Source organism: Uloborus diversus, unplaced genomic scaffold (genome assembly GCF_026930045.1).
Source record: "Uloborus diversus isolate 005 unplaced genomic scaffold, Udiv.v.3.1 scaffold_519, whole genome shotgun sequence".
NCBI classification, from domain to species: Eukaryota; Metazoa; Arthropoda; class Arachnida; order Araneae; family Uloboridae; genus Uloborus; species Uloborus diversus.
This window is the reverse complement of record NW_026558702.1, coordinates 115,238-130,371: the sequence shown is the minus strand read 5'-3', so window position 1 is coordinate 130,371 and position 15,134 is coordinate 115,238. Positions and strand designations below refer to the sequence as shown.

The 15,134-nt window shown below is 33.4% G+C and overlaps 1 protein-coding gene across 3 annotated transcripts in view; it reads left to right on the top strand.

Annotated features, from left to right (window-relative positions):
- The first annotated feature begins 1,025 nt into the window (after positions 1–1,025).
- LOC129233552 (sin3 histone deacetylase corepressor complex component SDS3-like) overlaps positions 1,026–15,134 on the top strand; it is a 52,239-nt gene continuing 38,130 nt past the window's right edge. For all 3 annotated transcript variants that reach the window (XM_054867563.1, XM_054867562.1, XM_054867564.1), the window contains exons 1-2: positions 1,026–1,088; positions 5,412–5,559. In XM_054867563.1, the coding sequence (XP_054723538.1) occupies positions 1,048–1,088; positions 5,412–5,559 (189 nt within the window). In that variant the 5' untranslated portion in view covers positions 1,026–1,047. The remainder of the gene's footprint in view (positions 1,089–5,411; positions 5,560–15,134) is intronic.

Below are 15,134 nucleotides of genomic sequence, written 5' to 3'. Positions count from 1 at the left end.
TTTTATATATAGATTAAATCGTATTCCAGATACTAGGTATTTTGCATCGTTTACATGTGTTTTATGTTACTACAAATGGGTACTCACATAAAGTGCTTTCCACAGCTCAACAAACATTTTTGAAAATTTTTTGTGTCTTTAAGAGCCAGACTCGTCAAATTTCTTTAGAAGGTAGATACACATTGAACATGTAATTCATAATATACAGTAAAATTCATCGAATTTCAGAATCGGGACTAGAAATTTATTTGGTTGAAACAAGTATTTCGTTGCAATAGTATATGTTGTAATAAGATTTTACTGTATTTCTCTTTAGAAAACTTCCTAAGGAGGAAAACGATGCATAATTTGATCCCAAATAGAATCGTGAAATGTTTCTTATGGGGTCGCAATATTACTCCTTCTTTTAAGACATGTACGATATTATACAGTTTTTAAAACATTACGTGAGAAACAAAATAGCATAATTTTTATTTTCCAGCGCAGCAATGCGAACCTATGTAGTCAAGACTCAAGAGGGAAAGAACTAGAATTTCCTTGGTAGGGTCTGTAGAAAGCTGCGGTTTCATTTCGCCGTCAGCTATATCTCCTTTGACTACTCTGCACAGCAGGGGGAGCGTCCAGTCTGTCCCCCTGCAAAATGTGACAGGTCACATGATCCACACTTTCATCGGTCACCGTTCGTTCTATTGGTTGTTGAAGTGTCAATCACTTCACTGATGAACACTGCTTTCGTTTAAAGAGAAAGCCCATTTTCAAGCGAGATCCTTTTTCTTCTCCACTGAAGAGCAGCCTTAAGTTTTTCAAAAAAAAAAAAAAAACATTTTTGAAAAAAAAAACCACATGTTTTTTTTTTTTTAAATCACTTGATTTAAAACCACGGTTTTTACCAAACAACCCTGGCACTAAATATAGATCTTATATTGTTGTATAAATTTATCTTTTAATTTTAATATTTTATTTTGTGCACCACAATTCTAATTGAACATTACTTTTAACAATTTAAATGTGCATTTTTCAGATACTGAAGATGCTAGTGAAACTGATATGGTGAAACAGGAGGAAGAATATACTGAAATCAAAGAACAGTAATGTTTTTAAATTTTCAACGTTGTTACATAGTTTTTGGACCAAAAATTACTTATCTCTATTGTTTGATTATATGTAGTCTAACTTTCTGAACAGTGTTAAAACTAAAAATGTGTTATTCTTGTTATTTGGGTTTTCATCTTAGCATATTACTAGCAAAAATACTAGGCATTGCCTGGGTCGGTTAAATTTGAGAAACAATCTCGAATTTGATTCATTTTCTCTATCAACTGTATGAACTTATAGCACCCCCGCTGTGATGTGATTCAAAATCGAGCTTCTTCCTTACCCATAAAAGTAAAATACCAATAAGTATAAAGAACGAAATAGTATTCAGTTAGAAACGAAAGCACAACAATTAAGTAAATAAAAATTTGAAGAATTTCCAAAATTTGAAATTTCTTTTATTTAAAAAGATTTCTTGGTTTTTTTTTTTGAACAAAGTCTAAAACTTTTTCTATATGGCTATTGAAATACAATCGGTTTAAAAAAATGTAGTCGCCCGTAATCCCATAGCTTAGTTATTTTGGAAAATTTCAATTATTGTGGGTTCTTGGTGCGACTTAAAATGTTACCAAATTTGTGGTAATTGTTTTGGGATAGCTTGGATAATGCTCCCCCCCCCCCCTTACTTTGTAAAACTGTCTTGTTATTAATTTTTGTCAATGAGATATTGAGAGATTTTTGCTTACCATAAAATGTTGTTAAATATTTTCATCCAAAATGTTTCTGAAATTAGTAGTAAAACTTGGCGAGTGTTTGAAATTGCATAAAGACAAATTAATAATGGAAGTTTTTGTGCCTTAAATAGATTTTCCTAATTTAGTTAGTGAATTATTTTATACTTTAACAAAAGTTTTAAAGATTCTTTTAATGGCAATATTTTGGTTACATGGTGAAAGCTAAAAAACATTATTTTATAGTCTTTGGCTGCAAAAACAGCGCCGGTTGAAAAAATTGCCTTACTTTATAATTGAATCGTTATAATTAATTATTACTATGTTCTTATTTCTATGAAATTAATATATATACAGTCAATTTGCAATAACTCGAATCTAAAGGGACCGACGAAAAACTTCTACTTATCAGAAGTTTGATTTACTGCTAGTTTCGGTTTTCATCATTTTAATATTAAAAACCATCGAATATTTTAATATGTACATATAACAATCAAAATTACAGAACTTAAAAAATTTTCAAGCACAATATGCACAGTTACTCAAAAATATTGTGAGGAAAAAAATTAAAAACATGGTTTTGATTTCAATACTGCTGGAACCTCTTGAATAGAGCTGATTCTACTTCAGAAAAGGAGTACATTTTCATTTGTTTCAAATTCGACTTCATGGATTCTACTGGTTTAGAAGTTTCTCTTTTTCTTTTAATATCTTTGACAGAGTATTTGCTTAGACATCTTTTAGTAGTAAAGAAAACTCACTCTCTCTCAGGAACTTATCAGCAAATGACTGAACTAAAGAATGAAGGGGAACTCATCTTAACTTAGGTCAGCCTTTAAATAAAGGTACAGTCAGTTGACTTGATAACTTGACAGCTTAAAAGCAAATTTGTAGTCTAGCAGCATGTCAAAGTGTAAACAATACAGTACATTAAAAGAAAACAAGCTATAGTCATTTCCGCACGTGTAACTCCCTATCTATTGTGCTGGAATTGCAAGTGAAGGTGAATTAATTTTTTTCTCATAGTCACTTGTTTGTTTCTTTCTTTTCGTCCTGTTGAAATAAATTTCCAGTCATCTTTGAAGAAACTTCGAGTTAAGGTTAGTTAACTTCAAGATATTGGGAATAATTGGCATATAATTAAAGACAAAGGGGTTGGGACTTGATAAAAACTTCGAGTTATGGTATTTGAGTTATCGGATTTCGAGTTATCGCGAATTGACTGTGTTTAGTCACTGATTTCCAATTGTATGTTTGATGCATAAACTCGTTTGTAAGTAGTAAACTTACAGATATTTTGAAAAGACTTTCTTCCAGAATAGGAAAAAATAGGCTTGTCTGCCTGTATGTTAAAACCCAGTTGGTGAAAATCTTTTATGTGATTGAGAAAAATAAATGTCATGTTTGAAATCAGCTCACCCAATGGAATAAAAGTCACCTGTTACCGTACAATCACTTTTCCATGACCGGAATTTTGCAGGCCTGTGTAGTTTTAGATAATAAACATTTTCTATTTTCTAACTGTTGCCAAAATCAATTGTCTTTTTACTTAGCCCCAGTATTAATTATTGGCATAGATGAGGATAAAAATCCCAACAAAGCAAAAAATTTCATGCTTGCTGCAGAGTAGCCTTGATTCAAAATTTTCATTATGTTTACTGTTAATATTGCTGTTGTAAGGCAACGAATTTTTGTAACGATGGGTTTTATATTTAATCACTTAATGGGAAAATTACATGAAATTTATTGTTTTTCATCATAATTTTTTTAAACTAAGTTTTTTACAAATAAATTATAGCCTGTTTCTCCTTAATAACGTAGCTATCTATAGTGAAAAAATGGTTAGAATAGGTCCAGTAGTTTTGAAACTTACCCCGGGGTACATTCAGAAGTAGCCATTTATGTATATAGAGGAACTGTTCGCCCAAAACGTTGATAATTTCCCCAAGCTTTCATTATGGAAGTTGTAAGAAAGTATTGACTAAAAATCTAAATTTAGAAATTTTTCTGGTATCCAGTAGCCAGTAGAAGCAGGGTTTTCCAATTTTGTCCACCCCGGAAAAAATCGCCTGGACAAAATTTCATTTTGTCTATTTCGTCCATTTTGTTCACTTCGTCAGTAAACTGAAAATTTTTAGTTAAAAATTTGAAGTTTGAAAATAATAAATACAGTTGAACTCGGTTAATACGAAACGTAAAAACTCATCAAATTTGTTCGTTTTATCCATAACAACTATGAATGAGTGATGCTCTGAAAAAACGAAGGAATGCTGACCTGTGTTTAAAAAATATTTTACTACTAATACACATAATTTATTCTAACATTCAGAAAAAAAATCACTTATTTCTTATGACTGAATGTTTTTGAAAATATTGAAAACGGATGATGATAATCCACAATCGCGGAGTAGGTATATACCACAATGGAAGATGAACAGTTTTATCTTCGAGTGAATTGAAATGCCACAGATAAATAAATGTACGGACTTTATTTTCTATGCAAAATATTTAATACTAGGAAATCGCACGTCATGATATGATGGGTGAAAATTGTTTCTACATTTGAAAGAAGGAATTGCCTGTTTCATGATATTTTGGTAGTCGACATTTTAACCCTAACTCCAGTGGATTAACCCTAAACTCCAGTAGATAGCATTCATTGTTGATCATATTTTCGTTTCTTCATTCCCCTAAAATGACACAATCTTACCAGTAAAACAGTTAAGTTACTGGATCAAGTTTAGCCTTGTCAAAATCAAGCATTTTTCTGTATGTCAAACATTATTAGAAAATTTTATCAAATTACCATGCCATGGTGCGAGTTTCATTGTTGAAACTTGCACGTTAATCGATCTTTGACTCTTATATATATATGAGGATTTTCTTCTTGATACATAATGAAACTTCTACTACTTCTCAAAATGATGGCTAGTCTCAAAAAAAAAAAAAAATAAATAAATAAATAAAATAAATAAATAAATAAATAAATAAAATTACAGTATTTAACCACAAACATTTTAAGTGAAGAGGACAGAAATTTTTGTTAGTTTTAGCCGATACTTTCAAATTAATGCGCGTATTATACGTGAAATTTTTAATGTAATTAGATAGCGGACCAAACTTAACGAACAAAATGTTCGTATCAGCTGTGATTTCATATTAAGTGTGATCATATTAAGAGAGTTCGACTGTGATTATATAGATTTTTCCTATTCAAGTGATATTTTAATATAAAAATAGTATACATAAATCTGTATACAGTAAAATCTCTCTGATGCGGACACTAACGGGACAAATTATTTTGTCTGCAATAGAGAGGTGTCCGCAGGAAAGAGGTTTAATAATGTTATTAGCATTGGGCAGGGGAATTAAAAATTGTTTGCATAAGAGGGGTGTCTGTTAGGAGGGCTTTTACTCTATAAACAATTGATTCTAAAATATTTTAAAGTGAAAATAAAACAAAAAGTAAGATCGGTTGAAGTTCATGTAAATGTGTTAAAAATTCAAATAAGTGTTAAAATAAATTATAATGCATGTAATGGCATTTATAAAACAAGCACATCAGCTGAAAGGTGCATTCATCAATTGAAATATTAAACATTTTAGAAAATGCATAATACTTATTGTTTGAAATTGTTATTATAGAATGTATCAAGATAAATTGGCAAACTTGAAGAAACAGTTGCAGCAATTAGAAGATGGTGTTCATCCGGAATATTTGAAGCGCCTGAAAAAATTAGACCAAAGTTTTCAAACCAGACAGCTGTTAAATGAAGTATTTGAACGTATTGAGGTAAGTTTATTCTGGAGCAAAAATAATGAAAATAATCTAAGTGTAATCAAAAAATATAAATTTCAAGATAAGCGTATTCTCTTAGTTCTCAATATCACCCACACCATAAAATAATGATGTATATTATATTATTTTTTAAAAATTGTACTGATTTTCTGCTTTGTAACAAATTTTCAATGTAGCCACTAAAATACAGAAACCATTTTCAAATTCTAAGCTTTCTAATCAGGTTATCTCAAAATAATCTTTAAGTGTGGTGGAATTCTGTATTTTCGGTAAAAGTTAAGCACAGGAGAAAATTTTTTTAATTCCGGAAGCCAATCTGAATTGGCAACATGCGACTCCAAAAAGAACCTATTTCTTAAACTCTTATTTTAAGAGTGATAGACAAGGAGTCCCCGTATGGCAACCACATTTTACATCATGTTGTGGTCCGCCTTGAAATTTTGTGAGTTTTACATTCAAAAATAGGTTTTACAGGAGGGGTGCCCACCTCGGGGGTGGGTTATGGCACAGGCTGTGCCATTGAAATTTTTACGGAGGATTGTTTAGAGGGGTATTTTTCTCATTTAGGGGGGGGCGATCTTTCCGATATTGAGGGGGTGCACCCTTGGCCTTGGGGGGGGGGCACCTCTGGGTTCTATCTCGCATTTCTCATGCTGGGCTTCTTTTCTGGTCATCCCCTATTGTTTTTGTACCCCTAGCCTCCCCCATGTGGGATCATAGGACCCCAAAAGTTCATTTCGACAAACCCCCAAATCTAAAAATCTGCCGCTGATGGCAGAACTACAATTTGCTGCAGAGGTTCAGTGAGCAATGTATTTACTGATCCATGCTTAGCTTTTGGAAGGGAGTATAGTAAGACTTAAATTTAAAGATATATTTATTTATTTCAAACATAGGTGATGTGTGGGATTGCACAACATCCTCTTATGAAATGAATGTTTTTATTATTACACGAAGTTAAGAAGCATGATATCTGTTCTGTTTATAAATAAAAAATTAAGGAAAATAAAGTAAATGAGTGGAAACATATATATGCAACCCAAATTCAAAATAATAGAATATCAGAACTGTTTGCACAAAACTTGTCCCTGAGTCGGGAAAAATGAACGCGTGCAAATTAAAAAGACTAAAACTCGTTATTCATGAATGGGTAAATCAATTTAAACAACTTTTCAGATACTATAATAATTTATGGATCATTAACACATTGGAAAAATAGATTTTTTATGTGAGTCAAAAAATTAGAATAATCAATTCATTCAATGTGAATTTTAAAAAGTGAAGAAAATATTTGCATACTCGTTAACCTATAGTTTGTCACAAATATGGAGCTTGGGGCCCGGATAATTTTACGCTCTTTAAAAAACTTTTTATTGCTCAAAATGCGTCATTAAGTGATAAATAGCAAAAAATGAAGTTACATATTGTATCATTTCTTGAAGTTAGAAAAAAAAACTATCCAACTCAATTCAAATGAACGTTTTACAATCTATGGTATGTAAGATTTTAAAGGAATATAGAAGGACTAACTAAAAAGTAACCAAAGTAAATGAGGTAGAAAAATTGTAATACCTGGCAGGGATGAACCGAAATTAAAGTAAATTGTCCAAAATACTCGTTGAAGAATGCTTCTTATGTCCATAAGTGTTGGACAGAATGTATAGCTTTCTTATCCATGCCAATTACACTTGGACGGTTGCATAAACTACAGTTTTAATTGCGGATCTACGAAGTAAGACCAAAGATAAACATGAAGAAGAAACGTGCACGACTCTCCTGGAGCAAAGAGAAGCTCAAACAGGGGAAAACAGGTTAGAAAAGGATTATATTCAGTGAAGAATCGTTTTTTGAAATATCTGTGAACAAAAAAAGGTGTTCAGGTTCGACGTTTGAAAAGAAAAGTGTATGAGAAATCTTGTGTAAGGCGTTCTCTCCAATTTGACACATCCTTTTCGGTTTGTGGGTGCATGAGGACTGCTGGAGTTGGGAAATTATATATATCTTAAAATAAAACAATGCGTGACTTCTGCTGTTTATCAATAATGCTGCATGATACTTCATCTGAGGGACAGCAGTTATGCATTTAATGACACATTTTATCATTCAGCCAGATTCTAATCCCTGTCATGTCTCTAAATCAACTCATAGATTTTAAACAGAAAGAGCAATTTCGGTATAAAACTGATCAAGCAACTCTACCAATCTCAATACAGTCAAGAATTTGTGGTACCGTCAAATCTAAAGAAAGTGGTTTAAGACCTGGTGCCCGCCAACAAAATTGAGCTCATTGCCGCATTGAAGAGGGTATGGAAACAGTCAGAAACGATTAATGTAAACAGGTGGTAGAATCCATGTGAGAAAGCAGAAGCGTAGCTAGACCTGACTTTCGGGGGGGGGGGGGGGGGTTACTTCTTTTATATATATATATATATATATATATATATATATATATATATATATATATATATATATATATATATATATATTAGTATTAAAAAATAAGAGGGAGGTGAATCTTACATATTTTGGAATGGGGTGCCCCAATTCCGATACTTGTGTCAAACAAAACAAAAGCAAAGAATTTTTTATTTTTTTAATGTTATGGAACACTAGCAAAAATACCCGGCGTTGCCTGGGTCAGTAATAATTATGAGAAAAAATCGTTACTTGCTTTTTTTTTCTGGTTTAAGTGAAAGAATTTAAAACACATCTTTTTGACATGATTAAAAGTAGAGTTTCTTCCTTACCCATAAAAGTAAAATAGCAATAAGTATAAAGAACAAAATAGTATTGATTTAGAAACGAAAGCACTGTATTTAAGCATATACAAATTTCCAAAACATGAAATTATTCTTCTCATGTTTAAAAAGATTAATCTGTTGATATTCTTTTTTTTTAACATGGAGTCTAAAACCTTCTCTGTATTGCTATTGACGTTGCTCGTAATCCCCTTATACTTGCTTTAGTTATTTTGGGAAATTTCGATCATTGTGGACTCTTGGTGCGATTTTACCGAATTTGCGGGAATCGTTTTGGGATACCTTCGATGATGCTCCCTCCTTCTTTCCTTACTTTGTAAAACGATCTATTAATTTTCGTTACAAAGATATTATTGCCAGGTGCTGAGATACTTTTGGTCACCATAAAATGGCGCTAAAGAGTTTCATCCGAAATGTTTCCAAAATAAGTAGTAAAATTTGGCGATTGTTTGAAATTGTGCAAAAAGGAAAAATTAATGGAAGTTTCTGTGCTGTTTATGGATTTGCCTAATTTAGTTGCTGGATTATTTAACACAGTAAAAAAAGTTTTTTAAAGATTCTTTGATTGGCGATATTTTGTTTACATGGTGAAAACTGAGAAACATTACGACGTATTCTTCGGCTTCAAAAACAGCGACATTGAAAAAAACTGCCAAATGCATCAGCTACGGAAATATTTCCGCAAAAATTTTGGCGATCTGCTGGTTGATTGGATAATGAGTAAATGTTCAATCAGCATAAATAATAATAAAAACCATTAATTACATTAAAGTTCCGTTCAAATGGAAAACGATCAGCCAAATCATGTATTATTTGCCAATCTTGTGCAAAAATCTTACTTCAAGATTTGACTTGAGAAAAGCCTTGAACAGTCACGAAAAGCAAAGATAGTCCACAATACAACAATAGTCGTTATCGACAGGGAGTTGAGATGATACACTAAATAGTGTATTGAGTTTAGGAAAGCCTTCGAACATGGAACTAAAAAGCTCATAACTCGTTTTTTATTCTACTTAGAAATTTCGAATAAGTGCCATCTTCAGCAGAAAAATCGGAGCTTTCGATGGACATATAATGTAAATATGTGCAAGTATTTTTTCATCCCTATATTAGAGAATTTATACGAAAATTGTATTTTATTGCTCCCCTAAGGGGGTTTTGCCCCCCATAACGGGACGAAAACTACCCTATGTGTTATTCTGATGCATAAGCTATATTATTGTAAAGTTTCATCAAAATCCGTTCAGTAGTTTTTGCGTGAAAGAGTAACAAACATCCATACATCCATACAGACAAACTTTCGCATATATAATAGTAGTAAGATTCAATTTTTTTTCTTTTTCCTCCATTTAATTTAAAGTGAAATTTTCTAGCAACGTCTTGTCAAAACCAGTCTATACAAATCAAGGGGAAATCATATTTCTGATGAGCGTGTTCCGTTCATTTCAGTGTGACTGTTTAATTTAGAGGCTAACACACATCTACAAAAGCTGACATCGCTGAAAGCTAATAGATACTTTCATTTCCGCCTGTAAACTGGATGTTTGACTTTCAATCTCATCGGTGGTCAGACTATAAAGACTTTTTTTACTAACTTGGTTTGCTCTAAAAGTATGAAATAAAATAAAAAATGACTTCTTGAATTATAATCTGCAAAAAATGAAATTGCATATTGTTACATTTATATGTTGCTTTTTATGTATTTACATTTATGCTAATTCTAAAGCAGTTAATAAAATTTGAATAAAAATAGTTAGGAAAGAAATGTTTGTGGTGGAAATGTGGTTAATTCTTTCGTATTTGTTAGAAAACATGAACCACCAACTTAAATAAAAAAAACATAATGAGGAAAACAATTTAGGCCGATCGTATTTTAAGTGATTCCGCAAAACTCCAGGACGTCTCAATGCTTGGTGCCTACGTGGAATACTAAGAAAAGGTTTGACTTACCCCATGTAGTAGAAACACAATAAGCACAACTCATTTCGCGTCACTTGTAAAAATTTATTCCGATGATTATCACTTACACCACGAATATCAAGATCCTAGGGAGCTCCCGCGGCGTAATTAAAACATGGAAGGGAATATAAAAGATTACAATATGAAAAATTTAGGTAAGTTAAGTTCACAGTCCAGTCTATTGCAGGGAATTATCATAGGCGGATTTACGGGGGTGCCAGGGGGTGTGCCGCACCCCCAAACTTTTTGGTTGGGTTTTGAAAAAAATTAGTTTAGTATACTTCACTCAGAAACCGCAGTTGGGGAAAAAATTCATAGCTGCTATACTAGTAAATTTACTTGAATCCAGTGTATCACTACACATCGCTGGTGCAAGAATAACATAACTACTCATATTAAGAATTAAAGTAATTTTATCCAATTGAAAAAAAAAAGCCTAATAAATAATTTCATGCAAATAAAGAGACTTCTCAAACAATTTATTGTTCAGTGCTGTGTTATTGTATGGAATAATTGCATGTTCTGTAATTGGGTATTTATTCGTATATCAATACCAATTTTTCTATTTTGAAACAACAATGGCTAATAAAGTCCAAAAAAAAACATGGCTATTGCAAGAAACTTTATCAATAAAACCTACACCGAAATCAACCGAAAACTAACGTTTTTAAGGTAAATTTTCAAAAATTTTTGAAGGAGGACTCCTGGACATTTTGCTGCAGTGGTGCATTAAGGGGGGAGGGGGCACAAGACTGGTGACCCTCCCCACAAAATGCTGAGTAGATGTTTAAAAAAAAAATATTCTTTATTATTGAAGAGAAGAAAAGATTTCATTTTGGTAAACCCAGTTATTTTACGGGGAAAAAAGAATGTTGAGAAAAAATCTTAATATCTCTTTCAAAAAGAAATATTGACATTTAAATTTTTCAACAGCTTCAGATTATTGGCGGCGAATTGTATGCCTTCTCCCCCTCCTCGCACAATCCTCTTTCTTTCATATCTCCCCACCCTATTTTTTTTTTTTTTTCATTTTTTCTATTCCGTTTTCATTTTTTCTATTAGTCCTCAAAATTTTTCTTCTCCAAAGCCCTTTTTCCAGCCAAAGTTATCACAGAGTACCTCAAATTTCGTTTCTTTGGCTTCGCTTTGCCAAAATTTCCAAGGAAGATCTTCTAATCACCTAAATACATCGAAAATTGTTTAAAATTGCATTTTTGGAGCTTCAGTTTTGAAAAACTGCAGTATTCCTAACGTTACCAAATATGGTCTTACACTCATGTGTTTAAGACTTTAATTTTGGAAAATATACGAACAAGGGCCTCCAACTCCCTTTCTCTAATATCATCAAAGAGTGTTAATATTTTGGTTTTGAAAACTACTGTTTCGAAATACTTAAGTGGGAGAATCCCTTTTTATTTAATACCATAGAGTATTACAGAAGAACTTCATTTTTAGGACTTCAATTTCGAAAATTTTCCAGGGGAGAGCATCAGAACACCCCGTCCGGTAACAGCATCAAAAATTGTCCTCCGTAGTATTTTTGGAACTTTAATTATGAAAAGTTAAAGAGGTAGCGTGGGGGAGGGGAGGGGGTACGTATTTCTATCTGCTTTTCAAAAAATCGATTGGAGACAGTCTATGAATCTCATTCCTAACCCAAACTATAAATATGGACTATAATCACATACATAAGACTAAAATTTTTAAAAATAGCCTTGGAGCCACACGTACCTTTCTTGCCCCTAAAATACCACCAAGAGCTGTAAAACTGCGTTTTCAAAACTACTACTTCTAATTTTTTCTAGGGCGTGAATCCCATTCCAAACCAGTAGCTGGATTCACCCATTGCTTCTAATATCATTTTTCGTTTAAGACTTTTTCTGCAGTTTGAAATGTTAAGAATTGCCCATCCCCTAATCTTACTAAATATGGTTTACATATAGTCCAGTCAATAGATACATTTTACCTTGCAAAAAATGGGGTCAAAGATTTTATTTTTTTAATTTGTACATATTGGTGCCGACATGGAAAAACCAAGTTATCCAACACGAAAGACCCCGGGAGAACTTTTGGGGGCCGAAAAACCACAAAAATTTATGACTTTTTTTGTTTTTTCCAAAATATCTCCGAAATGGTTCAACTTAGAAAAAAGTTTTAAATGTAAAGTTTAAAGAACATAAAATTTCCTACAACTTTTGTATTTACAACTTTTTTGTAGCACAAATAACGAGCTTGCTATAGCTCTTTGAAAATAGGCAGTTTTCCTCCACTGCGAAAAAAAAAAAGCTTTCACACCGAAAGCAAGGCGTCATAATTATTAGAACTTGAATAGAAACTTTAGTTTCAGAGAGTTTATCGACAGCTAGAGTAGTTTGAGTTTCTTGCTCCCCCCCCCCCCCCCCCCCCCGCTGGACACAGAGTAGCAATTCTGGCTGACAGATTAGTTCCCACTAGACTCCAAAAACAAACGATGTATTCTGAAACTGAAATCCATATATACACATTCATTTAAAGCACATACGACGATGCAATAATAAAAAAAAACCTTCCCCACTGCTCACGAACTAACTTTTCCGATCTGACAGAGGTAGTCTTCATCAGACTCCAATAATAGATGATATATTGCTGTTTGTAACTGGATTACGCAATATATACATTCATTTGAGGGATATAATTCGTACATTCTAGTCTAATTATTGCAAACAAAGATGCGATTTTTAAATATTAATGTGAAGGAATGAATATTAGGCAGCTAATAAGCAAACAATCAACACAGTCTTGCATCCTATGCTCTGATACAATAATAATAATAAACCCTCCCCCAACGCTCACGAACTAATATTTCTAGTCTGACAGAGATAATCTTCAGTCAGACTCCAATAACGTATGATTTATATTGCAGTTTGTAATTGAATTACATAATCTTCTCATTCATTTTAAAGCACATAATTCGTACCATCTATTCTATTACAAGCGAAAATGCAATATTCGAATATAAATGTGAATGAATAAATATTAGGGTGATAATAAGCAAACAATAGACATAATAATGCATAAATAAAGGTACAATAGTAATACGTAAAGAACACTTTGAAAAAATTCTGCAGAAACTGACTTTTTGAGGCATGAAAAACCCAAACCCAAAAGAATTACCTTCCAAAATGAAAATCCAACTGTAGAAGCTTAATACATACATTTAAATTACAGAGAGATTCATTCAACCTTAAAGCAAATAGAGAAAGGACAACAAAATACGCTGTTTATCTTCTTCGAAGCCGTTTTGAAGGTCCAGGTTCTCCCGGTTCAGAATCTGTAGGGGGTAGAAAGAAGCTTTGGTCCTTTAATTGTTCATCTCCTTGTTGCGGTAATTCCAAAAGCTCCTGGAACACACAATACAGAACACTGTAATACACTGTAATACAGAACACACAAATTGATAAAACATACTCTCGCTCAAACCCTGAAGTGACCAACATGAGTAGCTATTGAGTCGATTCATCTCATTTGGAGAAAAAAAAGGGGGGATGGAATGGGGGTGTTTTGTTTAAGTTAAAGGGAACGGAGGCATTTACCCTCAGCTGTGAAAGACAAATGATTTCCAAAGTCAAACTGCCGGCGTTTCTCCTTTTTTCCTCCGTTATCCGATGCGCTTTCACGCACTTCGCTGAGGAGGTTCAGAAAAAGTGTGACTTTCAAGAAGCTGTAACTCGCTTGCTTTTCATGCTACAAAAATGTTGTAATGACAAAAGTTGAAGGAAATTTAATCCTCTTTAAAATTTGTATTGGAAGTTTTCTGGTAATTTTAACCATTTTTGAGATATTTTGAAAAGACTACAAAAAGTCTCAAAGAGGGTTTTTCGGCCCCCACAACTTCTCCCGAGGTCTTTCGTGTTGGATAACTTGGTTTTTTCATATTGGCACTAGTATACACAAATTAAAAAAATAAAATCTTTGACCCCATTTTTTGTAAGGCAAGCCTGTTTTTTTCTACCTATTGACTGGACTAATAGCGTTTTTTAGACTTAAAAGTGTGTCCCGCCCCAAAATTATTTTCTGATTTCGCGACTGCCTTGTTATTCCGGGAATACCTAGACTCTCCATATCCCTATTACTGTTGCACCCCCAAATATTTCCGCCTAAATCCGCCTATGGGAATTATGTTGTCACAGCAGAGGGATGTGCGTTGTACATGGGAGGCTTAAAAAAAGGCGCGGCCTGCTGTTGCAGTGAAAGAACTCATCGTAGGGACATCAGCGAGGAAGATGATGTAAAACCACATGGAGCTGGCTGCTATACCACGGCGATGACTGAGAAATCTCATTACTCAGGGAAAAAAACATGGCGCAGTGGGAATCAGAACTGAATTCATGTCGACCGCGCGTACCGCTTTCACTATCCGGGTCTCACCAGCTACAGGTGCGTCACCAGCCTTCTCTGATCATATGCAATGATCATCGAGTAAAAAAGAAAGGGTTTTCATCCGTGCATGATCAGAGCTACTTCCACGTGGACGCGAACATTTTTCAATCCTTTTTTAGAAAATCTTGATTAAATACAGGATCTCATTCGTAACTAACTTATCATTTTTTTAGAGAAACAGGGCTCTAAGGCTCCTGTGCAATTATTTTACAATATACATCATTTTTTATGCCGATGCATCCAGATTTTGCATCGCAGTCGTCGCCATTGCATATGACCCATTTTCAGGTCCAGCGTCCGCGCTCCTAACACTCGCTCAGTCACGTATCACGGCTAGCACACTACTCCTTTTTTTTTCGAAAACTTTCATGAGACATCAAGCTAAAAACCCACGCGATCGCGTGAAAAACAGATATCCATACGCGGCGTCAC